Source organism: Pelophylax lessonae (assembly GCF_965119305.1).
Source record: "Pelophylax lessonae genome assembly, chromosome: 2".
Classification (NCBI taxonomy): domain Eukaryota; kingdom Metazoa; phylum Chordata; class Amphibia; order Anura; family Ranidae; genus Pelophylax; species Pelophylax lessonae.
The window spans coordinates 256108484-256135327 of record NC_138769.1 but is presented as its reverse complement, the minus strand read 5'-3'; the positions used below and the strand labels follow the sequence as shown (position 1 = coordinate 256135327).

General features: G+C 40.3%; 1 protein-coding gene across 1 annotated transcript in view; it reads right to left on the bottom strand.

Annotated features, from left to right (window-relative positions):
- Positions 1–26844, bottom strand: part of PLXNA2 (plexin A2) — a 539737-nt gene that overhangs the window by 124072 nt on the left and 388821 nt on the right. Inside the window, exons 13-15 of the mRNA XM_082245705.1 lie at positions 23848–23999; positions 16542–16659; positions 12025–12161 (exon numbers count right to left, since the gene is read on the bottom strand). Coding sequence (XP_082101831.1) covers positions 12025–12161; positions 16542–16659; positions 23848–23999 — 407 coding nt within the window. The remainder of the gene's footprint in view (positions 1–12024; positions 12162–16541; positions 16660–23847; positions 24000–26844) is intronic.

Below are 26844 nucleotides of genomic sequence, written 5' to 3'. Positions count from 1 at the left end.
TTATAGCAGTGGTCCTCAACCCTGGCCTACAGGGCCCACTAACAGGCCAGGTTTGCAAGATAACTGAAATACATCCCAGGTGATATAATTTGCTGCTCAGTGATTGCAGTACTCTAGTCTGCATCTCCTCAAGGTAATACTTAAAATCTGGCCTATTAGTGGGCCCTGAGGACCGGAGTTGAGGACCACTGCTTTATAGGATTAAATTATGGCCTTGAATTTTATCCACAAACTACTAAGACTGCAGCCCTAAAATGCCATCCAGTCAATAAAACGATGGCATGCACTCATTCGGTCTGTTAAACTCATCCCTCTACCTTGTCTAATATCTTCAACAACATTACTGTTCTCTGAATGGGAGCCACATCTGCACAAACCATTTAATGTTAGATTTTCGTTTACAGAAAATGAAAAGGAATTTACAGTATAAGTGATCTTACTGTTGCTGTGATGAGAACTGTGTGTTTGCAACATTATTTAATGCACTCTTGCAGACTGCGAGAATCAAACACCTGCCCGCCAAGCAATAAAATAAATGTTGGATAGCAGATTGGTAAGAAAGCCTGATGGTCAAATCGTTTTTTTTAGAGGTCCTACAAGATAAGCAAACTAACTGATAAACAGAGACTCTTTTGCTGCTATATTAGAGGTGCTGTTAATCACTTTTACTTTGTATTTTGTAAGTGCTACATTTCAGCATGCTATTATAGCTGCTTCTTGGGCTATAACTATTTTCCTGGTCATAATAGATACATAATCACAAACACATAATCACTAATAAATAATCATAATCACTAATCATATAAAAAAGGTTTCCCAACAAGTAGGAACAACAAACAAAAAAAAAAAGATCCTCTTAAAGTAGAACTATAGGCAAAAGTATTTTTTCTTTTAAATTTTGGATAAAGGGAGGGTTATAACCATTGTCAGTTTTTCTTGCAATCTGTGTCCCATTGGGGTGAATTAACTTCACTTCATGTCCCATAACCAAAACAGGAAGTGGGAGTAAATCTCTGCAAATTAGGGGAATCCATTGGGGCCCTCCAGGTCACCAGAACTAAAGCCCTCATTTGAAGATTTCTCCTCTTATATTTCTGGGGACAACCCAAAATGTGGGATTTTCTTTTACTTCAATGATAATGATAATGGTAAACAGGCCAAAGAGAGAGTGTATCTCAAAGACAGCAATAAAACGTAATGGGTGTTCTAATCCATTAATCCATTGCCTTTAGTTATACTTTAATACCCTTCAACAAGGGGACAGGTAAGGGATGGTAAGTAAGGACAGGTAGTGAAATAAGAAAATGCAAGTGAATATGGGAGGATAAAAAGCGCTGACAGAGAGAGTAAAACATGAATATGCTCCTGCTAGGAAGGTGTTATGAGGAAAACATTTTTAAGGGCGTTATAGAATGTTTATTTTTTGATTGCTAGTTGAGTGATTTTTATTCTTTGGATTTACATGCACATAAGTGGTGGGCTGAATATCTAATATTTCAGGAATGTTAAATATAATGCCTGCCTGTTCTGAAATGCAACAGAAGCAGTTACAAGATTATACCATACGTTAACTCTTTAAAAAAAAAACAACCCTATCAGACCCAACGAATTCCCTCAGTGAAACAAGAATTAGGAGAGAAAGCATCTTCTATAGCCTAAACAGTATTTACATTTTTGCAGCCAAATTGGAATAAAACCTGAGTTATATTTGTTACATGTTCTCATTTACATGGCATAAGTTACAAAAATATTTAAAAACGGCAGAATATGATTTTTAGAAGTTCTGTTCTAGAAATTTCAGCATTATAAAATCCCTCTAATTCTCTTTGTTTATAAGGGTAACAGACAGCTGTGTTTGCCATAAATAATGCTGTCTGTACTGTGCAGGCAGTTCCTAATAATCACCTAAATGAAAACACTTTCTGCTCTAACAAAGGATTTACTGGTTTGCACCTGCCATTTAATCAAATAATAGCTGGGTGGGACTGCTCTAGTTCAGGGTGGACGTCCTCCCATTCTTGGCGCGCAACGATTGATGGTGAGCTGTGTCCCTAGGACATATGGCATCACTGATCGGGGTAAAGAGCCAATGATAGTGGCTCCTTAGCACATGATTGGCTGTGTCCAATCACAGCTGGTTATGATGTAAACACACTTGCCAGATATTGGCATTCTTTTCCTCAAGCTGTCACAGCATGCAGAGAGGAGAGGGCCGGTAACCGACTAGTGAGAAAGGGGACATCTGTACTGATAATCAGGACACTGATCCTGATTATCAGTGCAGCCCCAACAGTGCTTATTAGTGCTGCCTATTAGTGCCAACCAGTGCTCATCATTGCTGTCAATCAGTGCCCACCCATGCTGTCAATCAGTGCTCATCAGTGCATCCAATCAGTGTCCATTAGTGCTGACAATCAGTGCTGCCTACCATTAGTGCCTCCTATTAGTGTCGCCTCTCAGTGCCTATTAGTGCTGCCTATTAGTGCCCATCAGGTCCACCTATCAGTGCCCATCAGTGCCACCTATCAGTGCCCATCAGTGGCCATTAGTGCCACATATCAGTGCAGCCTCATCAGTGCCTCATCAGTGCCCACCAGGGCCGCCTCATTAGTGCCCATCAATGCTGCCTATCAGTTACCATCTGTGCCATCAGTGCAGCCTACCAGTGCTGCCTATCAGTTTCCATCCATGCAGCATCTTCAGCGCACCTCAGTAAAGGTAAAAAGTTACCGTTAGCAAAATTTTATAACAAACTAAGAGAAACTTTTTTTTCAAAATGTGTGGTATTTTTTTGTTTGCTTAGCAACAAATAAAAATCCCAGTGGTGATTAAATACCACCAAAAGAAAGCTCTATTTGTGTGAAAAAATGCTAACATTTTTATATGGGTACAGTGTTGCATGACCACGAAATTATCATTTAAAATGCGACAGCACTTGGCCTGAGCAGAAAGGGGGTAAAAGTGCCCAGTAGGCAAGTGGTTAAAGATTTAAAGGTTATACCTGTAAAAATAAATAAACGGTTTAGAAGTTAGGCTTCTTGCATTGTTACATGTTAAGCCTGGTACAAAATATTCGTTTTTTTCATTCAACCTAGCAGGGCTGAACTAAAATAAAATGACAGCTCAGGGGGAGCCGCTGTACTAACAATGTAATGTTAGTACGGTGATCCCTCCTGCTGTGCTACTGTGTCCTGGCAGGGGAATGCCCCCCACCCCCTGCCAGAATGCACTATTAGCTGATAGAGCTGTTTGCGAGCCAATCGATAGACCTTTTTCGGTCATGCCCCTTCAACAAGTGTTGTCCGGTTCCTATTGAACTGGCCGATGTCACCCGACATTCCGCCTGTGTGTACTAGGCTTTAATGATAGACTCGCTTTGATATTGTTCAAAAAACTTCAGCCACTGGATTCTGCTAACTCAACAAAAATAAATTCAAAATACTAACAACCTTAAAAGCAATCCACAACTCGGCCCCCAGCTACATCACCACCTAGTCTCAAAATACCAACCAAATAATTTTCTTCATTCCTCCCAAGACCTCCTGCTCTCTAGCTCCCTTGTCACCTCCTCCAATGCTTGCCTTCAAGACTTCTCCAGAGCCTCTCCCATTCTATGGAACTCCCTACCCCAATCTGTCAGACTATCTTCTACTCTGTCTACTTTTAGGCAATCTCTGAAAACTCTTCTCTTTAAAGAAGCCGATAACACCTCCACCTAACAACTATAGTTTTATTTTCTCCATCAGCTCACCCCCCACAATTATTACCTTTTTAATCACTTTGCCCTCCCTTTTAGATTGTAAGCTCTAATAAACAGGGCCCTCTGATTCCTCCTGTATTGAATTGTATTGTAACTGTACTGTCCACCCTAATGTTGTGCAGCGCTGCGCAAACTGAGCGCTATATAAATCCTGTATATTAACAACATTAATATTATTATTATTAATAATAATAATAATATTAATAATTTCCATAGTGGAGTTTTCTCAGATTGGATTGCAAAAGTAAAATTACACCTAAAGGCCAAACTTGTTTTTTTTTTTTTCTTTTCATTTTTGTATAGAGTAGGGAAGGTTATAACCCCTGTCAGTGTTTTTTTTGTTTTTTTTTCTTCTGTGTACCTACTGGAAGATTTTCCTTCCTTTCCTGTTCTTGGGATGACCCAACATTTAGGATTTTCTTTCACTTTTGGTGAAAAAAAAAAGAAAAACTTTAAGGATAGGGACTACTACTTCTACTCTTTTAAGTAAGGATAATGTTTTACAGAAGTTGCTAGATATTTAACCACCTTTCTTCACACTTGATTTAAACTAATAATTAAAAACTGAAGTTAAAATCTTACCTATGTTGTTTTTTATAAATGCTCTGAATTAAATTTGTGCAATAAAAATATGAAATCAATTAATGATTTTACATTAAAAGTCCACATTTTCTAAAAAAATAAAATCTTATGTGACAGTGCTTTACACAAAAATATCAAGAGATTACACTGTTCCTTCTCTTTTTTCTTTTAAATTTGGAAGAAGCATACATTCCATATACAATTGAGTAATTTACAAATGTTCAAAATCAGCAGGGGTTTAAACCTCCCCAGGCATTAGCATACATACAGTAATCTTGCTTGCCTTTTCAGATAAGCATATGGCAGAGGACATAAAATGGTTATTTCTCACTATAGGAAGTGATGCATAACAAAATGGTTATTTCTCACTATAGGAAGTGATGCATAACAAAATGGTCACTTCTCACTATAGGAAGTGATGAATAAAAAAATAATTAAAGAATCCTTGTTATTAAATCTAAACCTCTTCCTCCAAACACCCATACCTCTAAAGGAAGACTGTCAATACCTACCTTTCCCCCTGCCTGCACCTCTAGATCAAATACTGCTCCATCTACAAGAACTCTTCTTGCCGAGTTCACAGGCAGACTGACTCAGGAGAAAATGTTGATCTCCTGAGTCCCCTAATGGTTTCTCCTGCAGGCCTCCGTGCATTAAAGGATACAGTAGTGACATGGAGGTCTCCACTGTGACACAGATAAACACTCTACATAGAGTCTCTACAGGGCAAGTTCTGGCAGCATAGGAAGTGGGCAACAAAATTGAAGGAAGTTGTAAACCTTCCTCAATCTACTACAATTATTTTGTTTGTCCTGTCTCAATTGAAAATGAAGAGAAATCTCCAGAGTTGTAGATTGAAATAAAAACATACTAAGTCTGAATTCTATCAAAAATGTAATAAAATATTTTGGCTTTAGATGGGCTATAAACATATTTTTACAATGATAAGCCCATTACGTCAAATTCAGTTAACCAACAATTATTTAAAAAAAATTGTTCCCATTTAACTCATAAATAGTCCTTAGTTAACCAAATTAGGCCTAATTAATTACTTATTAAGTTGTTTTTTGTATGCTGCTTGTATGAACTTTCCTTTTCAATATTACTATATTATGGTTGAATAAAGAGGTTTCAGCCCTCATGCAGACTAGAAAGCTATAAACTGCTGTAAAAACGCCAGACAAAAAACGCTTAAGGAAGAAATTAACCTCCCTGGCGGTATGATTCTTTTGGATTTTAGGTGCTGAAAGCGGTACCAATATTTTGCATGTAATTCTTGTGAATGAGCAGCCCAAACCAACTGTATACATTTATTTTATATATATATATATATATATATATATATATATATATATATAATATATGTATACATATATATATATATATATAATAAATGTATACAGTTGGTTTGGGCTGCTCATTCACAAGAATTACTTATATATATATATATATATATATATATATATATACGTATATATATATATATATATATATATATATATATAAAGTACAGTAAAACTGCAGGAAAGGGCACTGGGGGGCAAGCTAATGTGCTTTATTATTTATTTTGAATGGTATCAGTGTGTTTGGTGTGTTTTTACATTTGAATTTGCCGCCGGTTCCACCCCCCTACGAACATCACTTCGCAGGAGACAGAAGTCGGGCACAGAGACGATCGGGAGGAAGATCCGCCGCGAGACACCGCCGGGACACATCGCTGGATCCTGGTGACAAGGTAAGTAACCTCTCTTACAGGATCCAGCGATGCTTCTGGCGGTACCCCGAGTGTGGCTTGGGGTTACCGCTTTTGGCTCTGAAGTTTAACCCAGAGCCACGCTCGGGAATACCGCTAAGAAGGTTAAACCAGTTGTGCAATATTTCAACCAGCAACTGCTGAGACAAAAAATATCCTTAGTCAGGATTATGTTATGTACAGCACAAAGTTTACAGTGTGTAATAATCAGAACTACAGTATGTAGCGTAAAACATAAGGTATAGGGCAGGGCTCAAAATTTCAAGTCCTGAGCTACTCGCCAGGCCTTAAGAGTTACTTGCCACTACTTGCCCCACCCAACCCCTACCCTGCCCCACCCCTAAACACACCCTCATAAATGATCTCATGAAATTACACTCTTAAATGTTTTATGCAGAATTAACCAGTTGCCGACCGCCGCACTATTTACTGCGGCGGTCAGCCCCTCACAGGCAAAGCGACATAGGACTACGTTGCCAGCCTGTGAGGCTCTAGGGAGCGAGTGTGTGCCGCCGGAGGCGCGCTCCCCCTTGCTCACGGACCCCCCCGCGCGTGTGCCCGGCGGATCCGATGTCCGCCGGGCACTCGCGATTATCCGTTACAGCAGGAGAAAGGCAGGCGGCTAATGTAAACAAAGCTGCCTGTCATTCTTCCCTGTGTAAGAATGGAGATCATACGGTTCTGCTATGTAGGACCGTTGATCTCTGTTCTTACACCTCAAGCCACATCCAATCACAGTTAGAAGCACGCCCCTAGGGACACACTTAACCCCTCCCTCTCAAAAAAAGTTAACCCCTTCACTGCCAGTGTCATTTTTACAGTAACACTGCATATGTATAGCACTGATTACTGTAGTAATGTCACTGGTAACCCCAAAAGTGTCAAAAATGTCAGTCAAGGGTCCGATCTGTCCGCCGCAATGTCGCAGTCCCGCAAAAAAAAATCGCAGATCGCCGCCATTACTCGTTAAAAAAAAAAAACCAACAAAAATGACAAAAATCTTTCCCTTAGTTAGTAAACGCAATAACTTTTGTGCAAACTAATCAAAATACGCTTTTTGCGATTTTTTTTACCAAACATATGTAGCATAAAATAAATTGGCCTAAAATGTTAAAAAAATTAGCTTTTTACATTTTTTTGGGGGGGGGGGGGGAATATCATATAAAAAAATGTGAAAATTATTGTTATTTTTGCAAAATTTACGCTCTTTTTTGTTTATAGCGCATGATTAAAAAATCACACAGGTGATCAAATACCACCAAAAGAAATCTCTGTTTGTGGGAAAAAAAGGACGTCAAATTTGTTTAGGTACAGCGTCGCACGACCGCGCAATTGTCCGTTAAAGTCACGCAGTGCCGATTCGCAAAATAGGCCCTGGTAAGGAAGGGGGTAAAATCTTCCGGGGCTTAAGTGGTTAAGTTACAAAACTAAATATTAACAAAAACTTTATCAATGTCCATCAGTACAGCATCATCAGTGCCCATCAGGGCAGCATCTCGCCAAATGCGAGCAGGCGAGTGTAAATTTTGAGGGCTGGTATAGGGTACAGGGGCCAGAGAATGTAATGTAAAACATAGCTTATAGAGTGCAAGGGTCAGTGTTGTAATGTACAGATCAGAGTACAGAGTTAAAAAGTCAGTATTTAACATAGTGCAGTTTGCTGTGGGAAAAAAAAATGTCCCATAATATGTGGTCAGTTGCAAGAAGAATGTTCCATCATTGGTGGCCAGCAGAAGCAAAAAAATGCCACACTGTTTGTGGTGAGGGGGTGAAAGTATCCTTAAGGCCCGTACACACGCACCGATTGTTGCCCGTAAACTTTCGGCCAACGTCCGATCGGCCGATTGTCGGCTTGTTAGCTGATGCTTCCGACAACCAACTGCAAATTTTCGGCCGAAAAAAATCTGGTGTGCATGCTATAAAATTTTTGTTGGCTAACAACAGAACGGCCGATTGTTCCTCAGTCAGTACAGATTTCGGCAGACAAAAATCAGATGAGCAAGACTGGGCATGCTCAGAGAAGAAAAAACACACGGAAAGTCAACCATCACATGACATCACTTCTGAAGTTGTTTTTTTTGGCCAACAAAAGTCCAGTGCAAGTCTAGAGCACATTTCAACCAACAAACAACACTGGACAAAAGACGGCCGATCGGTCGGGCCAACAATCTGTGCGTGTGTACGGGGCATTATCCCCAGCATTGATGTTTGTTGGATGAAGAATCTCCCTTTTTAGCATTGGCTTCAATGAGCGAAAAAATCCCTCCTTCCTAGTGTAGGCTTCCATCCCCCAGGATTAGTATTCAGTGGGAGGAAAATTCTTCTCCTCTCACTTCCTTTACACAAACAATTAGGGCAGATGCATGCACACAAAACCATACATGTAGTCAGGACACATGCACAGTCAGGACAGACAGTTATGAATACATTGAGGACAGACTGGAGCGCACACAGTCATGGCATGTGTAAACACTAAAGCCTTGTACACACTAGAAAAAGAAACTGACAGCTCAGGAACCAATCCAATGTTAGTACAGCGATCCCCCCTACTGTTCTACTGTGTTCTCATAGGGGGATGGACCCCCTCCAGAACACTCCGGTCAGTGCTCTCAGCAATAGCTTCTGTCGGACCGACTCCAGTACACATGGGCCCAATGCCCCTGACATTTGGCCCAGGCGTTCTAGACTTAAGGCAAGACATACAAACCCACATACAATTAGACCAGGGACACTCACATAGTCAGGGCAGAGCCGCTCACACAGATTCAGTACAGACACACTCATATACAGTTAAGGCAAAGGCACCCACCCACACAGTGAGAGCGGAAACACACACATATGGTTAGGACACACACTCAAAGGCGACACAGAAACATACAGTCAGGGCAAAAAAAAACATAAAACGCAACAAAAAATATGTCTTGTGCGTTGAAATTTCTTTGTACATCTAAATGAACCCTTAAGGTTTAGTAACCCAGGATTCAGCTTGTATATAAGAAGCTTTTATAAAGCATTTGTTGAGCTTTTAGAAAGTTTTGTTTAAAGTTTTAAACATTTTAGGTTGCCATTCATCTTCAGTTTGGGAAAGTTAAAGCGGAGTTCCACCCAAAAGTGGAAGTTCCGCTTTAGGGAGTCCTGACCCCCCGACATGCCACATTTGGCATGTCATTTTTTGGGGGGGGGAGCGGGTACCTAGTTTTGACAGGTACCCGCTCCCACTTCCGCTCGGAGCGCCGCGGCGCCCTGAGCGGAAGTTCTCCTCTCCCCCTCCCTCCCTGCAATCTTCTGGGACACGTCAGAGGTCCCAGAAGATTGCCGGCCAATCACGGCGCGCAGCGCGACTCGCGCATGCGCAGTGGGTACCCGGCTGTGAAGCCGCAAACTGTAACAGCCGGGTGCCCACAGCAGTGATGCCGGCGCCGAGGGAGAGGATCGAGGCTTCCGGCGGCCGCATCGCTGGACCGTTGGACAGGTGAGTAAATGGCTGGAACTCCGCTTTAAACACAGATCCCAAAGCGGAAGTAAACCCATCGATATAACAGTTTCAAAAAACAGTTACATTACCGGCATGCCGGGAATACTAACTGTCACATTTGTTGTGCTCTCAACCTAACTATCAAACCGTCCAATGGCTAGTGTCATAACTGATCACAAGTGCAGCCCATGGCAGTTGAAGATTAAACAGAGGCCAAGATGGCAGCTTCCTTGGCTGAAAATGATAGGGGGGTTTACTTCCACTTTAAAGCGGAACTAAACCCATTAATTTAACAGTTTAAAAAGCAGTTATATTTCGCCACGTGCCGAGAATGTAACTGTCCCATTTGCTTTCTGCACTCAACCAAACTGTCAAACCATCTAATGGCTGGTGTCATAACTGATCACTTGTGCAGCATCACAGAGGCAGCTGAAGATCAAACAGAGGCCAAGATGGCAGCTTCCTTGGCTGAAAAGGATAGAAAGGTTTAGTTCCACTTCATTGGGAGAACTGACTGTCACAAGCTGACAGCAGCCTTCAGTAAGCTTTAGCCTTACTTTAGGTTTGCTGGAAACATGTTAGCAGCTTGTTTAAAGTGACAGCACTTCCGCTAAGTTATATTTTTAACATTGCCAAACTGGAACTGAAATTTTTTTTATTTTTAAAGGTTTTCAAATATTTATTTTACAAATCTAATTTTAAACAAATGCTGGACTCAAATGAAGGTGTAGAACCATCTCAAGGATGATCAGAAGAAATGGAAAGCACCTGAGTTAAATATATGATTGTCACAGAAAAGGGTCTGAATACTTAGGACCATGTGATATTTCAGTTTTTCTTTTTTAATAAATCTGCAACAATGTCAACAATTCTGTGTTTTTCTGTCAGTATGGGGTGCTATGTGTACATTCATGAGAAAGAAGAATGAACTTAAATGATTTTAGCAAATGGCTGCAATATAACAAAGAGTGAAAAATGTAAGGGGGTCTGAATACTTTCCGTACCCACTGTATATGAAGTGGCTGGTTAAGCTAGCCTTTAAACTGCTAGCATGTGTGTTTGCAAAAAAACCTGTGTTCTAGTCTGTTATTTGCTAAGCTAAAAGAGTATGGATCTCTTACAAGTCTGTCATTTATGAGTAGTGGCATCCGAGAAGTGTTTTTCAATTGCACATCGAAGGACTTTGTGTTATCGCAATTATTGGCTAGTGTGCTGGTGAATATTTTACACAGATTTACTCTTTTTTTCCCTCTATATTCCTTCATACCCCCCTTCCGTGATGTAAATCTTTGGACCATGCAACACCCTGAGAAAAATATTATTGTGCTTGCAACCATTTGTTGAGAAAGCATAATGTCCCACAGAACTAAGCCCTTATTGGTATTTCAAGTCTATCTACCCAAAAAAAATTTGTGCAGCTTACCATTCTTAACTGATAAGTATGCAGCACAGGCAAAGAGCACAGGAAATTATAAGCTCAGTTATTGCAATCATTTTTTTAACATATACAACTAAATGCTTTCAATAGTATATTTACCAGATCAAAAAGGAGAAAATAAGGGAAGTTCATTGTTAGAATTTATATACACTTTAACAAGATACACTTTTTTTCTTTTAAGCATTTACAATGATGTTGTTACATCAAGGATCAAAGAGGAATCATTGACTTCATGAGTGCTGAAAATTAGTATCTTAATCAAAAAATCAATAGTTGCATTTTCTGAGATTTTCCCCCTGCTACTGCCACTGCCACTGGGGAAAATCTAAACCTTCCTTTACCAGCTAAAAATTGTGAGTAATGGCAGGCAAATATGCCTAGAATCACTAACTCTAAATATGTCTCTGCATGGTTACTACACTAAATACAAATCAGTACAATTGTATGTTTACAACAAGCCCCCTATGTGATAGCACTAGGCAGGTGACAGGTACCTTTTATGGCGACACGGGAGTCTATTAGACCCCAATATCTCCCCTACCCTCTAATGCAGCTAATCAAGTACAGAATGTGCTTGATTAGTTGCTTGCTTAGCTGTAGCAGCTGGGGAATGACAGCTCTGAAACCAGAATTGCTCAGGCTCGGTTCACACTGATGCGATGCGGGAAGGCTGCGAATTCGCAGCCTGTTCCCGCATCGCACACGCACCCCCGGCAGTTCACACTGCCATATGCGATCCGCTGGGGGTGTCAATGTAATCTTAACGACACCCCCAGTTTGATCGCATATCGCAGTGCGATCGTGCAGTTCGCACAGGATCGGATCGCACAAGTGTGAACCGCTGTGCGATCCGATCCTGATGCGGCAGCAAAAATGCCTCCTGTGCGTGTTTGCTGCGGGTGCGATGCGAATTTAGCCATACAAACTGTATGGCTAAACTCGCACCGCACAGCTGTTCACAAACATAAGGGAAGGGATGATTTTATACTTCTAATAAGAATATTATTTATACTCACCCATAGTATTCACAGGTTTGGTTTCCAAAGTGGATGGAAACGGTACTACCAGCTCCAAGATTATGGCCTGTTATTGTTATCATGGTACCCCCAGATTCAGGACCCCTACTTGGGCTAAGATGTGAAACTGTTGGATTCTGAAAAATTAAACAAAAACATAAGTACATTTTCAGAGATTTTTTATTAAAGCTTATGTAATCATTTGTCCAAACCTTATTTAGGAACGTGCATGGTTACAAAGATATGTTATTTTTATGTAAACACTTCATAAACATTCAAAGGGGACTGACTCTTTCACCCTATTGTACTGTTATTTGAATTGCAAATGACATTGAAAATGTGCTGCAGGTTGTGGGCCAAAAAAGACAAAAGTAGACAAAAGTAGGAGAAAAGTAACCCTCAAGCAGGCAGAATAAATTAGGTGGATGGCTCTACTAGGGGTGTCACAGACCTCTCATAGGGATATAAAACCTATTACCTATTACACTTATTGCCTAAAATAAATATATACCGTATATGCTTGTCACTGTGCTGTGAACTTTCACAGGTAGCAATTTAGCACACTAATTCCATCAAAAGCCTTGAAATATTTCATGCTTCTAGACAGAAAATGCGATGCGGGGCAGATCTACTGGAAATAAAAGGTCAAACAGCCACACACCACAATGACTAAGTCCTGTGGGTGGAGCAAAATGTGCCGCAGTTTGACCTTTTTTTTTCCCAGGAGTGTCTGCATAGAGCAGAGACAAGCTTTTTTTATGCCTGCACCCAACAGTGTGTAGGAGTGACCGGACTTTTTGGATATTTGTCTGCAGTGGCACCCCAAGCTGTGCATGGTTTGGATGTAATCCAAAGTATCAGGTAGCAACACAAGTGTGTCCCTGGTATGTAATTCAACTTAAAAATTTGGCATAGTTTTATTCACTTATTACAGCAAAGTGACTTTTTTATTCTTCTTTTGTTTGATAACGGCATTGAATAAGACAGATATTCTCTAAAATTGGAACAGTATTTATAAGTTATATTATTGCGGGACTAGCATTTATATCTGCCCCTTAGTCCTACCAAGTCAGGGTGTGCAATATGTGGATTGCAACCCTTAGTGGTGGTGCAGGTAAATTCAAGGGGTGGGTCACAGTGGTGGTAGTGTATCAGTACATATCACGTGAGGCTCTTTTGCACATGCCCATGAGGAATAGGATGCCTGGTGGGAGAATATTTTTTATTCCAACACCTCATGTCACTGAGGCTGGGTTCACACTGATGCAGCTGCGGGTCTCAGCAGGGGGTCCAGTGCATCCCTGTACACCGATTCAGGTGCGAATCAGGCCTGAATTTTTTCCTGAATTTGCACCTGAAACGGAGCCAGAGACGCGCAGGAACCTTTTCCAATGCGGACCGCTGCCACCCCGGAGCTATGTGAACCGGCTCAAGAGAGCCATTCACACTCTCCTGCCATGCAAATTGTATGCAGGGAAACCTGCATACAATTCAGATAAAGTGTGAACCCAGCTTAAAGGTCAGGTCCAGGAAGACTATGGAGTGTAGAAAAAAAGAAAATAAGCATTACTGCAGGGTAACCTTTTCATTAAATATACTGTAGTTACGTGTCAAACTGAAAAGGCTGGAGATGTAGGGTGCAGAAATAAAAATGGGAGTTTAATAAAGTTGGTGAATGCATGGGGATCTCTGTGTTCTCTATTTGTTTTTCACAGCAAAACTTTACCAACACATGTAAAAAAAAGGCATATTTTATATAAATTGGCTTCCTGATCTTTTGCCAATACTTTATCTAGTTTTAAGCTTTTGACACCTCCTGCTTGCTGCATCCTTGATGCAGTTTGACACAGATTGCATAGTCATTGAAGGTAATGCATGTAAAATGCACCTAAAAATCACCAAGTACCTACTGTGAACTATACCCACAATGTGCCAAAACACGACGGTGAGAATTTAGCCTATTTTTCCTTGTCATTTCCAAAATACTTTTGTTAAATAACATCATAAAACACAGAGTGACAGTTATGGCCATGTGCAGTTCAGCTGCAGAAAGCTTAGCATTGATTTTTGCAGAAGAAATGTGTCATTTTATTATGAGCTTGAACCAACCTATAATTTGCTGCTAGGGATGACATAGTGCAGCTGATAAGAGATGAGAACTTCTACTTTCATATTACTATTAGCTTTGAGCAAGCAAAGTAAATTGTAGACAGTGTGCAGAAAAGAGGGCCAAAGGAAGCAAAATGGGTTGAGAAGAGATCAATGCGGTAAGAATTTTATCCTGGCTTTTGCAGTGCATCTGGAATGTATTCACAGCGCTTCACTTTTTTCACATTTTGTTATGTTACAGCCTTTTTCCAAAACTGAATAAATTCATTATTTTCCTCAAAATTCTACAAACAATACCCCATAATGACAAAGTGAAAAAAGTTTGTTTGAAATCTATGTAAATGTATTTAAAAAAATGAAAAAAAAAATCATACGTACAGAAGTATTCACAGCCTTTGCTCAATACTTTGTGGAAGCACCTTTGGCACCAATTACAGCCTCAAGTATTTTTGAGTATGATGATACAAGCTTGGGACACTTATTTTTGGGCAGTTTCTCACATTCTTCTGCAGGACCTCTCAAGCTCCATCAGGTTGGATGGGGAACGTCGGTGCACAGCCATTTTCAGATCTCTTCAGAGATGTTCAATTGAGTTCAAGTCTGGGCTCTGGCTGGGCCACTCAAGAACATTCACAGAGTTGCCCCATAGCCACTCCTTTGTTATCTTGGCTGTGTGCTTAGGGTCGTTGTCCTGTTGGAAGATGAACCTTTGACCCAGTCTGAAGTCCAGAGAGCTCTAGAGCAGGTTTTCTCAATGATGTCTCTGTACATTGCTTCATTCATCTTTCCCTCCATCCTGACTAGTGTCCCAGTTCCTCCCCACAGCATGATGCTGCCACCACCATGCTTCACTGTAGGAATGGTATTGGCCAGGTGATGAGCGGTGCCTTGTTTCCTCCAGAAATGAAGCTTGCCATTCAGGCGAAAGAGTTCAATCTTTGCTTCATCAGACCAGAGAATGTTGTTTCCTATGGTGAGAGAGTCCTTCAGGTGCCTTTTGGCAAACTCCAGGCAGGCTGTCATGTGCCTTTTACTGAGGAGTGGCTTCCGTCTGGCCACTTTACCATACAGGCCTGATTGGTGGAGTTCTGCAGAGATGGTTGTTCTTCTAGAAGGTTCTCCTCTCTCAATAGAGAAACGCTGAAACTCTTTCAGAGCGACCATTGGGTTCTTGGTCACTTCCTTGACTAAGGTCCTTCTCCCCTGATTGCTCAGTTTAGCCAGGTGGGCCGCTACCGCTCTAGGAAAAGTCCTGGTGGTTCCACTCTTCTTCCATTTACGGATGATGAAGGCCACTGTGCTCATTGGGACCTTCAATGCTGTGGACATTTTTCTGTACCCTTCCCCTGATATGTGCCTTGATACAATCCTGTCTCAGAGGTCTAGAGACAATTCCTTGGACTTCCTGGCTTGGTTTGTGCTCTGATATGCACTGATAACTGCGGCAAAGGCTGTGAATACTTATGTACATGTGATTTTTTTGTTTTTATAAATTTGCAAAGATTTAAAAAGAAACTTCTTTCATGTTGTCATTATTAGGCATTGTTTGTAAAATTTTGAGGAAAATAATCAATTTAATCAATTTTGGAATAAGGCTTTAACATAACAAAATGTGGAAAAAGTGAAGCGCTGTAAATACTTTATGAATGCACTGTAGAGGCATCTCCTGGATAGTAGTGAGCTCCAGAACAGGTAATGTTTTCAGAGTACCACTGCAGTGAACAATGGGAATGATTAAAAGGGATCTGTCATTTGCCCATGTGCTTACACAGGATCAGTGACCTTTCCACCCCTTTTGGTGCATCCTGGGAGGGAACGTTACATATTCACCCATATCCAAATCCACCCAGTATTTCTGAGGGCTCTAAAAAAAGTCATATGCTTCATCATATCTGAATGCACCAGGGATTTCCAAGGACTCAGATAGTGTTTGGACCAGTGGGGGAACATGGCAAAGGTAAATCAGCGAATAAGGGGTGGGTAGTACCCAGCTTGTAATAGTCATTTTGCCTAACTTATGAAATCTTAAATGCAGGCTAGCAACTAGCTTCTGCATAGGGGTGGCAAACTAATCTATGACTACTCTTAAGATTAAAAGGAATTTCCTCATCTACTCATGTGTCATCTATAGTAATAGATGAGCCTTAGTTTATCACAGTCCAAGCCATGCAAACAATTGCTTCATGAGTGCCACTACATTTAAATGGTCACATATACAACCTGTGCTGACAGATATATAGGCTGCAGCTGTTGACCTCCCTCTGAGAATGCCTGGCTGTCATCAGTGTGCAGCAGTTGAAGTTAAGTTGTTTTTGCTAATTATTCAATCCCTTTAATTTATAAAGAAAAAAAATAGTGGTAATAAATTAACTATGAAAACCATCACAGGGACATCATTGGTTACTCACCACAAAGCTGTACTGTTGCAAGGATCGTGCCATGAACTCGGGTTTACATTCTCCCACACAAAGAAGCACGGGTCCAGAACTGAATTCAGGTGGAGCTGGACCCATTTCACACACAATCCTGCAAAAGATGAAATGAATGGGTGGTCTGATAATTCTAACAAAAATATAAAGTTCTCTTTATCATTAATAATTTGTGAATGTAATGCTCAGAACACTTAGTGGCCAAAGAATATGCTGGCAGGTTGAATCAAACATGTAAGCAAGGTGGTTTATTCAAGGGACATACCAAATGTTTTGTATAGGAATTCACTATTGCACATATAAGGTTTTTTGGCATGTTGGAAATATCCATGTGTAACTGTATGCTTGTTTTATGTTTTCAAGATGTATCAAGTTTTATAAACAAATTGCATTTAGTCCCCGTTCACACTGGGGCGAACTGTGAGGCGACCTGGTCGCCTCACAGGTCACCGTAGGTCGCCTTCCATAGAGAAGCTGCGGACCCGTTCTAATAGGAGCGACACAAGTCGCTCCGACTTAGAAAAAGGGTCCAGAGCTTTTTTGGGGCGACCCGGAGCGACCGTCATAGACTTCAATGTTATGAAGTCCGTGCCGGCCGCTCCAAGGAGGTCGCCCCGGGAAGTCGGATCGCCCCAGTGTGAACGGGGCCTTATATGTTAAATGAACTGTGCAGAAGAAACTTTTTATTCCATTTGCAAATAGAGACATATTGTAAAGCTGGATACACACTATACAATTTTCTCTAGATTTTTTCCTTAACAGCTGGTTCACACTGGGGCGACTTGTCAGGTGACCTGGTTGCCTGACAAGTCGCCGTGGGTCGCCTGTCATAGATTAGCACAGGACCCGTTCTAATAGGAGCGACACAAGTCGCTCCGACTTAGAAAAATGGTCCTGAGCTTCTTTGGGGCGACCTGGAGCGACCTGCATTGACTTCAATGATATGAAGTCCGTGCCGGCCGCTCCGAGGTCGCGGTGCGAGCTGCGCACCGCGACCTCACAGGTCGCCCCGGCAAGTCGGGTCGCTGCAATGTGAACCGGCTCTTAGATTTACCAAAACCATATAATATCAGGTCAAACCTAAACACTTTCAATTTGTATGCAATTAGGCAGGCCCTTGCACTACATAATTGAAGGTAAATCTAAAGGAAATCTAACAACAAAAGTTGTATAGTGTTTATCCAGCTTAAGTCACAAGTCACGGTTAGCTGGCCATGTCTAGCTTACTTCTGGGGTAAACAGACCTGATAAGAGGTGCATAGGTAAACTCCACCGTACAGCTAGAACAGTAATCTGAGCACAGTGCCAACATGCAGAACTAGAGGGTCAGGGTAGACAAAAAGGGAGTATATCATGGGAAACATCTCACAAGGGTGCACTTAAACTGCCTGATGTGAGCTGATGAAAGTATATATAGACATGTGTAATAAGATAGTTTCCAGTATAGGCAGTCCCCAAGTTACATACATCCGACTTACATAATATTAATATTATGCAGGATTTATATAGCGCCAACAGTTTGCGCAGCGCTTTACAATATGAGGGAAGACAATACAGTTACAATACAATTCAATACATGAGAAATTAGAGGGCCCATATGACTCATACTTACAAACGGAGGGAGACAACAGGAAGAGAGGAAATCTACCCCTAGAAATTAAAATACACTCCTGTAAGAGTTATCATAGGAAAAAGGTGTCTCCACTTAAGTTTTATCACCAATCCTTGTTTCCACTACAACCCAAAATTTTCAAAATCCAATTGTCAAAGGGACAGAAAGTAAGGTGAAATCTTCTGACAGCACAGACAGCAAAACAAGGGGTGTCAACCCTTCCCTATGCTTTCCAAAACTTAAAAATACTTTTTTTGCTGGAGTTCCACCTAAAAAATGTACCTGTTCCGACATACAAATTCAACTTTGAACTTTGAACAAACCTACAGAACCTATTTTGTTTGTAACCTGAGAACTGCCTGCACTCAAATCATGGGACTGTTTAATAGGAAAACTGTAGAGACAGAAACAGACAGACAGAGTGCCAGTGTACTGCAAACAGAGGAGAAGACAGAGTTATAACCAGGAGCAACCAAATACACAAATTAAGAACAGAATTCAAAGCCAATACAGGTAAACACACAGGACCAGATATCATAGCCAACAAAGGTCTGAGTAAGATACACAAGACCAGGTTTTTTTTACGCGGGAACACAGAAAAGCAGTTGCAGCACCTCCAGTACTGAATGTATGTATGTAATGGCAAGGGGAGCTGGGGTATACTGCAGGGTCTATTGATGCTGGCTACTGGGGAACTGTTTTTGCAGGGGGTGTATTGTTGCTGGTGGGGAACTATTGTTGCTGGGGGAGGGTCTTTTATTTCTGGAGGGTCAGTTACATAGTTACATAGTTTGTGAGGTTGAAAAAAGACATCAGTCCATTCAGTTCAACCTATGATGTGTGTGTGTTTGCTGTTAACCATTCATTGTATACCCCTTTATGTTGTGGTCTTTATGGTGCCCATCTAATAGTTTTTTGAAACTATCGATGCTCCCTGCTGATACCACTGCTTGCGGAAGAGAATTCCACATCCTTACTGCTCTGACAGTACAGAACCCCCTAAGTATTTTAAGGTTAAACCATTTTTACTCTAGTTTTAGTGAGTGGCCACGTGTCTTATTGTATTCCCTTTCCCTAAAAAGTTTGTTCCTTATGCTAGGGTCCTAACCAGTACAGTATTTGTACATTGATATCATATCCCCTCTCAAGCGTCTCTTCTCCAGAGAGAATAAGTTCAATGCCTGTTACTGGCTACAGGAAACCTATTTTACTGCTTTTCCTGTTATCATTAACAAATTCCATACAAATTACTTATCACCACAAAATTATATTTGGTTCTGTATTCACTAAAAGGGCAGTAAAGGAACGTTGCTCGGAGGTGGGTAGGGGTGGAGAAAAGGGGTGACTCAGAAAGAGGGAACCCCTGCACCTATTCTCTGAGAAAAAAACACCCTGCACATGACCGAGTCCAAAAGCAAAAGCTGAGGTGCGAGTTCAGTAGGGACAAAGAGCCCATTGACAATGTGCCCATTGGGATCACTTAGGCTAAAATCCAGTATTTCCAGTACACCCAGCCCCCGGTTCACACCAAAGTGTTGCATTGGTCTATGCTATATATTAAAACATCACATTGATGTAAGCGTTAAAAAAATGCACGTCAATGCAACACAGTGGGGGTTATTTACTAAACCTGGATAGTGCAAAATCTGGTGCAACTCTGGATAGAAACCAATCAATGTCTAGGTTTTTTTTTTTTGTCAAAGCTTAGTTGAACATACTTAAGTTAGGCTGGTCAGAGTGCAGCTTCTGAATAGCTACAAACAGAGAAGAGATAAGAAACAAATGGATTTGGGCAAAAGCATGGACTAACAGAAGACAGAAGGTTCCTGATGGGGGAAATATGCCAGATTCAAGACATTTCAAAAGAAAAAGAAAAGTAATGACAGCATCTCTATTGCCATAGATAATAGCTTTGGAACCAGGCTTCATATTTCTTTTTTTTGCTGTACCCGCAGTCATAAAGTAAAAGCCTACATTGTGAAAACAGCAGACTTGTATAAAGTACTCGAAATTTCTACTTGAGTAAAAGCACAAGTGCTCGATCAAAAAATTACTTGAGTAGAAGTGGAAGTGCTCGCAGAAAAAGTTACTTAAGTAGAAGTACTAAAGTATTCAACATTTTTTTTTACTTAAGTATTGCAAGTAGTTTTTTCAAAAAATTTGCTACTTAAGTACTAAAAGTAAAAAGTACCAGTAGTTTTGAAAAAAAATTTCTACTCAAGTACTGAAAGTAGAAGTACAAGTACTGTGTTATGTAGTTATTAAAGAAAGAAGTCAAAAGTATGAACATCATATTGTTTTTATTATTTCAAATGATTTATTCAAATGATTAACCGGTGTTTGTTAGTAGTTTCTTGATGCACTTTATGCGCTGTAGCACCATTTATTTGTTTGTTTCATATTTTCTTTTTATTGGAAGGATTTGGTATAGCAGCTTTTATTATACACAGCCTTTATTTTCGTATGCGCTGATTTACAAATGACATTATACACATTTTTTTGAGCTTTATGCAACCTGCCATCTACTGTTCTGGCAGTGGTAAAAGTAACGAGTAACTATGCAGCACAAAAAAAAAATACTTGAGTAGAAGTATCGAAATCATCGAAAAAATGTAGTGAAGTAAAAGTAGAAGTAGGAGAAAAAAATTCTACTCTAGGAAAGTACAGATACCGCATTTCGGTACTTAAGTACAGTACTTAAGTAGTTCTACTTCGTAACTATACATCTCTGGAAAACAGCAACTAAAAGCAGATGCCTAAGGGAAACAGAAATAATTTTTCAACAGCTCAGAGATTAGAGAATAATGAAAGCTAATCTCCTACTGATTGTTACGGGTTTCTAAGAACACATGCCACCCTAGTTTACTGTATTGCAATAATTCATAATTCATGTAAACAACAATTTCACACATATGAAATTGCTAAAACAAGATACTCTCTATAAGACATGATGTAATATTATATTTAGCAGACTCCTGCGCTAATGAGCTGATCCTGCATCAGAAAAAAATTTAAATGATTGTGCTTCTGCTTAAAAACAAACAATATACCAAAAAAGTGAAAAATAAAACTATTCCCACCTAGCAGCGCTCAACTCAGAAAGTGGGGTGAGTGTTCTAGCTGAGGGGAGTGGAGCACAAAGGTGGCGGACACTTTGTTGGTGTGTTTCTGTTCAGCTTACACTGGAATCTCACTGGATCATCACATATCACTATTCTCCTACTATTGGACTTTTAGTTTTCCTACTATTGGACTTTTAGTTTTCCTACTATTGGACTTTTAGTTATACATTGATTTATTCATGTGTGTTTCACTGGAATTTTTTCACTTATTTTTTTGTTCACTAATTAATTTTGGAATTGGATTTTCAGTGATTATTTGAACACATATATTGATTCAATTGTTTGTTTATTTTGTTCACATATATTGTGTGCACTTTTCTGAGTTAAGCGCTGCTAGGTGGGAATATTTTTATTTTTCACTTTTTTGGTATGATGTAATATTATCATAATACAACTGTGTCCCTAAAGTATATCTGAGCTTCACATTTTCTAAAAAAAAAAAAAAAAAGGTATTTGCAAGGAATAATTAAATTCATATGTAAAAGAAAAAAGGCCATTTTTTAAATGAATGATTTTAATGTTTGTTGTGTGCATACAGAAAAATTTGTGGTGATGTGGCAGAGATTTAGGGGCAACAAACTAAGAGCTAACCTAATCTACTGCTAATTTTATTATCCCAAAATCATTTACACATTGCTTTCATGGCCAGGAAAGCCACGGCCACATAAGTAAAGGGGAGGGGATAGCAGTGACATCACTGCCCAAAGATGGTCACCAACCACAACTCATGACAGCTTGAGGAGCTGCCGTTCGGTGAACAGTACTGTCGTGACTCGTGATCCATCAGGTTTTTAATTTTGGTGATTTGGCGGGCATCAATGAGGGATTTACATTTTTTTTTAATAAAGGACTTGTCAAACATTTGGGGGTCTTTAGTTTTAGGTTACATTTTCTATTTTTGTGAATGGGTAGGGATACTGCATACCTCTTTAACATTTCCATGGGGGTGGGTGGGGGGGTAATATATGGGAGCTTGTTTTTTTTAAAAGGAAGCTTACAGATTCTGATAACCCCCCTGCCTGCAGACCTCCACATCCATCAGCCAGGGTTGTAAAGGAGAGGCCCATATCCTTATCAACATGGGAACAAAGTGCTTTCCCGGAGGCGGACATCACCCACCCCCAATGTTGAGGGGATGTGGCCTTTTATGGTTTAGAGGGAGGGGGCACTGGCTTGTTCTTCACCCTTTTCAAGCCATCCAGGCTGCATACTCAGGTAAGGAGTCTGTTAGAGGGACCGTATACATACTTTTTTGTATGAGGTACCCCCTTAAAATTTATACCAGACTCAAAGGGCCTGGTATGTATTGAGAGGGAGGGGGACTCACATTTTTTTTTTTTCATTCTTGTTGTGGGATATGCTATAACAAAAATTATGCAGTTTAGATTGCCAGAAAATTACATTTCTTCTGCCTTTACAACCACTTTAAAGTATAGCTAAAAGCATAACTTTTCTTTTTAGTTTTAGTGGAGAGTGGAGAGGGGTTAGAACACGTCTGTTTGTATAGCTTTCTGTGTAAAAGCGGGCTGGGATACTCAGTAGTGGAAGGTAGGGAAAAAATAATCAGCTATAGCCAACCTGAATAGTGTATAGGATGTAAAATGATTTGTCCGGACCATTCCACAAAGAGGCTGTAGGTACATTTAAAGGCACATTTGATTATGGAAGACTGTATTTATTCTCAACTAGTGGGGTCCATAGGGGGGTAGTCATTCACTGACCATGGGCCAAATTTTTTGATTGGTAATAGAAAACAGCCGGTACAGCATCATGATCAGACGAGGGGATAGGTAAGATATCACACTCCAGTTTGCCTATTTGAGTGTGTAGGGAAATAAAGAATAACCAGTCTTCCTTCAAAACTATTCATTCCAGACCATTTATAAATAGCTAGAAGATGTATTTTTTATACTGTGGTGTGCAAAGAGAAGAATGCCAATAAATGTAGATACAAAATAATAAACTAGACAAATTGTAATAAAATCCTTTCTAAAATATATCAAATAATTTCACAAAATCTTGTTTAGAATCAGTACAGTGGATACCTCTTAAAAAAGCTTGGTCACCCTGTTTTGGCCTTCAGGGATCAGATAGTATCTACAAAGTTTTTAGCACCATGCACATAGGTCTTCTAAACCCATTTTTGCATTCTCGTAAATGTATCCCTGCCTCTGCCACTGGAGAAAGCCTACACCTTCCCCTAATGTCTAAAAACCACAGGCAAAAATGCCTAGACTCACCAACTCTTAATAAATATGTCTCTATAACAATAATGGTATAGTTATCACACTAAATGCAAATCAGTGCAACTGTATAGAACTTTTTTAAAGGTTAGGCAGGAAAAGTCCATGCGTGAAATATTATTGCATATTGTGCCCTTCACATTCTGTGCCAAAATATATATTTTTTTAATATTGCCCAGATTGATAATGTGTTTTTGTTTTTTATTGCAGGAAGATCAGCAGTGTACAAATAATTATTTTATCACAATATTTATATTTTCAGAACCATAACGTCTATACAATACAATTTAAGATAAAATAAGCCTCACTGTTCTGCAATTATGTATTCCTCCTGCACTGGAGTGCACTTTACTCCAGCTACGATCACATTGTGAGCAATCTCAGAGAAGTCCAACCCAAGATTCATTCCACGGATTGTCACTAGGGTGCCTCCTTCAGGTGGTCCAGACACTGTGAGGATCTAAAAGAGAGATACAAAAAGGACTGAGGCATATGGAAATGGTCATATTTGTCATCTCTTTCTACCTAGATGCATGTCAATGTCTAACCATGATACTCTATCACAATATTGCATAGTGTGTAAATTAATACCACATTTTTAGTAAGTGAGTTGACCAACTTAATCTGAAAAAGGAGTTCTTCAATAACACTTAGCGTGAAAGCAAATCATCCACTAAATTACAACTTGATTGCAAAAAGTGGTAAGCAATTTCATTAATGAAAGCAATGAATACAAATAGACTAAAATAACATGGATGAACAGCAGCAACATTTGAAGAAGATGAATAAAGGTTCATTCTCACAATAACTCTATCCTCATCCACTATACCAGCTTGTGGCAAGTTTGTGTGAGCTGAGGCCAGAGGAGCCCTAAATTAGTGGAGCAGGTAGTTGAATAAGCTTGTGATTTGGAGCGATTTGCACTGTCAGCCATGACACCATCCCCTTCAACCTAAAACAAAGGGAATTGTTCTGATTGTCTGTGTATTATCCATGCTTATCTAGCCTCTTATAACTTATAAGAGTCTAACGTTCTGGTAAGTAAGCATTTTGTAAAATTCACGGCGGAGGTGCACCTGGGTGAGGTCTTACAGCTTATTTATTCACCTATAGTACACGCAGCAAGAGGCTTCTGTTCAGCATCACCATTTAAATTCTTTTTAGAGCACTATTTGAGCTGGTTTTTCTATATGGACTTTTTTTTCTTATTTTGTTTCACTTTCATTGTTTAGTGCAGCAATGTAGGTCATATATACTAGAGAATTTCAAGATCAAGTGCAGCTTCAGAAAATTATTTTGGGGGGGTCCCCCACCCTTAATATCATGTTATGATAAAAGCAGAGATAATTAATAAGAAATGCCTGCCTTGAAAAAGAGAATGTAGCATACATAGCAGGAATCGGGGCCCTCCACAGCAGCTTTTGTAGGTGTGGGAATAACGTGCACATACTCAATAAAGAGGTTGTTGCTTCATGGCATGTGGCTTGCAGTGTGGCATATCTCCCCTTTTGAATAGCTATATTTTAGACAAATTAGGGCCTAGGGGTACACTGAAGAGATTTCGGGAGTAAAATTAGCCATACTGTTGGTATTAGTGGAAGCAATAATAACCCTCCGCAATGATATCAGTCAGCAATGATAACACAAAGTATGCATCAGGGTCAGCAATAATTCCCAGCAAGTGACAGGGCCAGCAATACCCAGCAAGTGTCTGAACTAGTAATAATAAACCCTGGCATGTCTCAGGGTTAGCAATGACAACCCCCAGCATGTGTCAGGGCAAGCAATAACCCTCAGCTTAACAATCACTATCAGCACAATAGTAAATCTTAGTGCTGCACAACAATAACCCCCAGCACTGGTGTCCAGTAGTCTAGCCAACTTAACTGCCCATTATGGAATGAAACTGGAGAACCCAGAGGGAATCCACTGCTGGAGCAAACAGAATCTGGAGCAGCTGTGCATATTAACCAATCAGCTTCTATCTTCAGCTTGTTCAGCTAAGCTTTTAAAAATGAAAGCTAGAAGTAGCCTGGTTGCCATGCAAAGCTGCTTCAAATTCTGGCTGATGTAGTCTTAGCAAATTCCCCTCAGGGAAAAAAAGAAACCCAGTGCTGCCAGTGTTCTTAGAGGGTTTTACAACCAGAACCTTTGTGCTCTAAGTGCTAGATGAAGTTGCTGGTAATTAAGACTCATAAATGCTTAACCCCCAGTGCTTATGCTCCCTCCAGAGGGCTGCTGATTGGAGCAGTGTGCAGGGCAGAGTGTCAGACTGCTGGAGACCTGAGCCACATCTTATGTGTGAGAGTAGCAGCCTGACTCTCCAGCATATTTTAACCCTTACAGCAGTACATAGCATAAAAAAATACACAGAAAGAATAGTATATTAATTACTGTATATACAGCCTGACTGTATTTTAGTAATATATAGCATAGCTTCAATTTAGCTTTAAACTATCCTAAGTAAGATAGTTGAGGAATGTGTGCTGCAACTGAGGCAGTATGATGGCTAGATAGAGATCACACTTTCCTTGCCATGCTGGGCTCAGATCCTTACAATGACATCAGACTGCATGGAAATCATTTTCTATTTTTGTGTATTTAGAATGTTTCTTTTTTGGCCAACGTATATTGAAAAAATCACAAGGTTAGTTCCTAGTTTTTACATGACATCACATAACAGCAGCAAGTACACCTCTATTCCCCTCCAAGGTCAAACTTCCCATTCAGTTAAAGGAGTTGTAAAGTCAGAAGGTTTTTTATTCTAATGCATTCTATGCATTAAGATAAAAAGCCTTCTGTGTGTAGCAGTCCCCCTGAGCCCCCCAATACTTACCTGAGACCCATCTCTGTCCAGCAATGTCCATGACTCCTGCGGCTGTCAATCAAAGTTAGAGGAGAGAGAGGGGCAGGGGCTTAACCGAAGCTCCGTCTCTGAATGGACACACAGAGCTGCAGCTCGGCTTGGGTGCCCCATAGCAAGCTGTGGGGGCACTGGACAGGAGGGAGGGGCCAGGAACAGCGAAGGGGGACCCCTAGAAGAGGAGGATTGATTGGGGCTGCTCTGTGCAAAATCAACTGCACAGAGGAGGTAGGTATAACATGTTTGTTATTTAAAAAAAAAATGAGACTTTACAATCACTTTAAGCACATACGGTGTATACAACACTGACAGCTTATTAGCATACCCTGCCCACCGAATCACACTGCTCTACTGCATCTTTTTAGCACCTGTAAACTGTTAAATAATAGCCGGAGCACCACTGACATTTTCATGGTACACCTGCAGTCTACAATGAAATAGG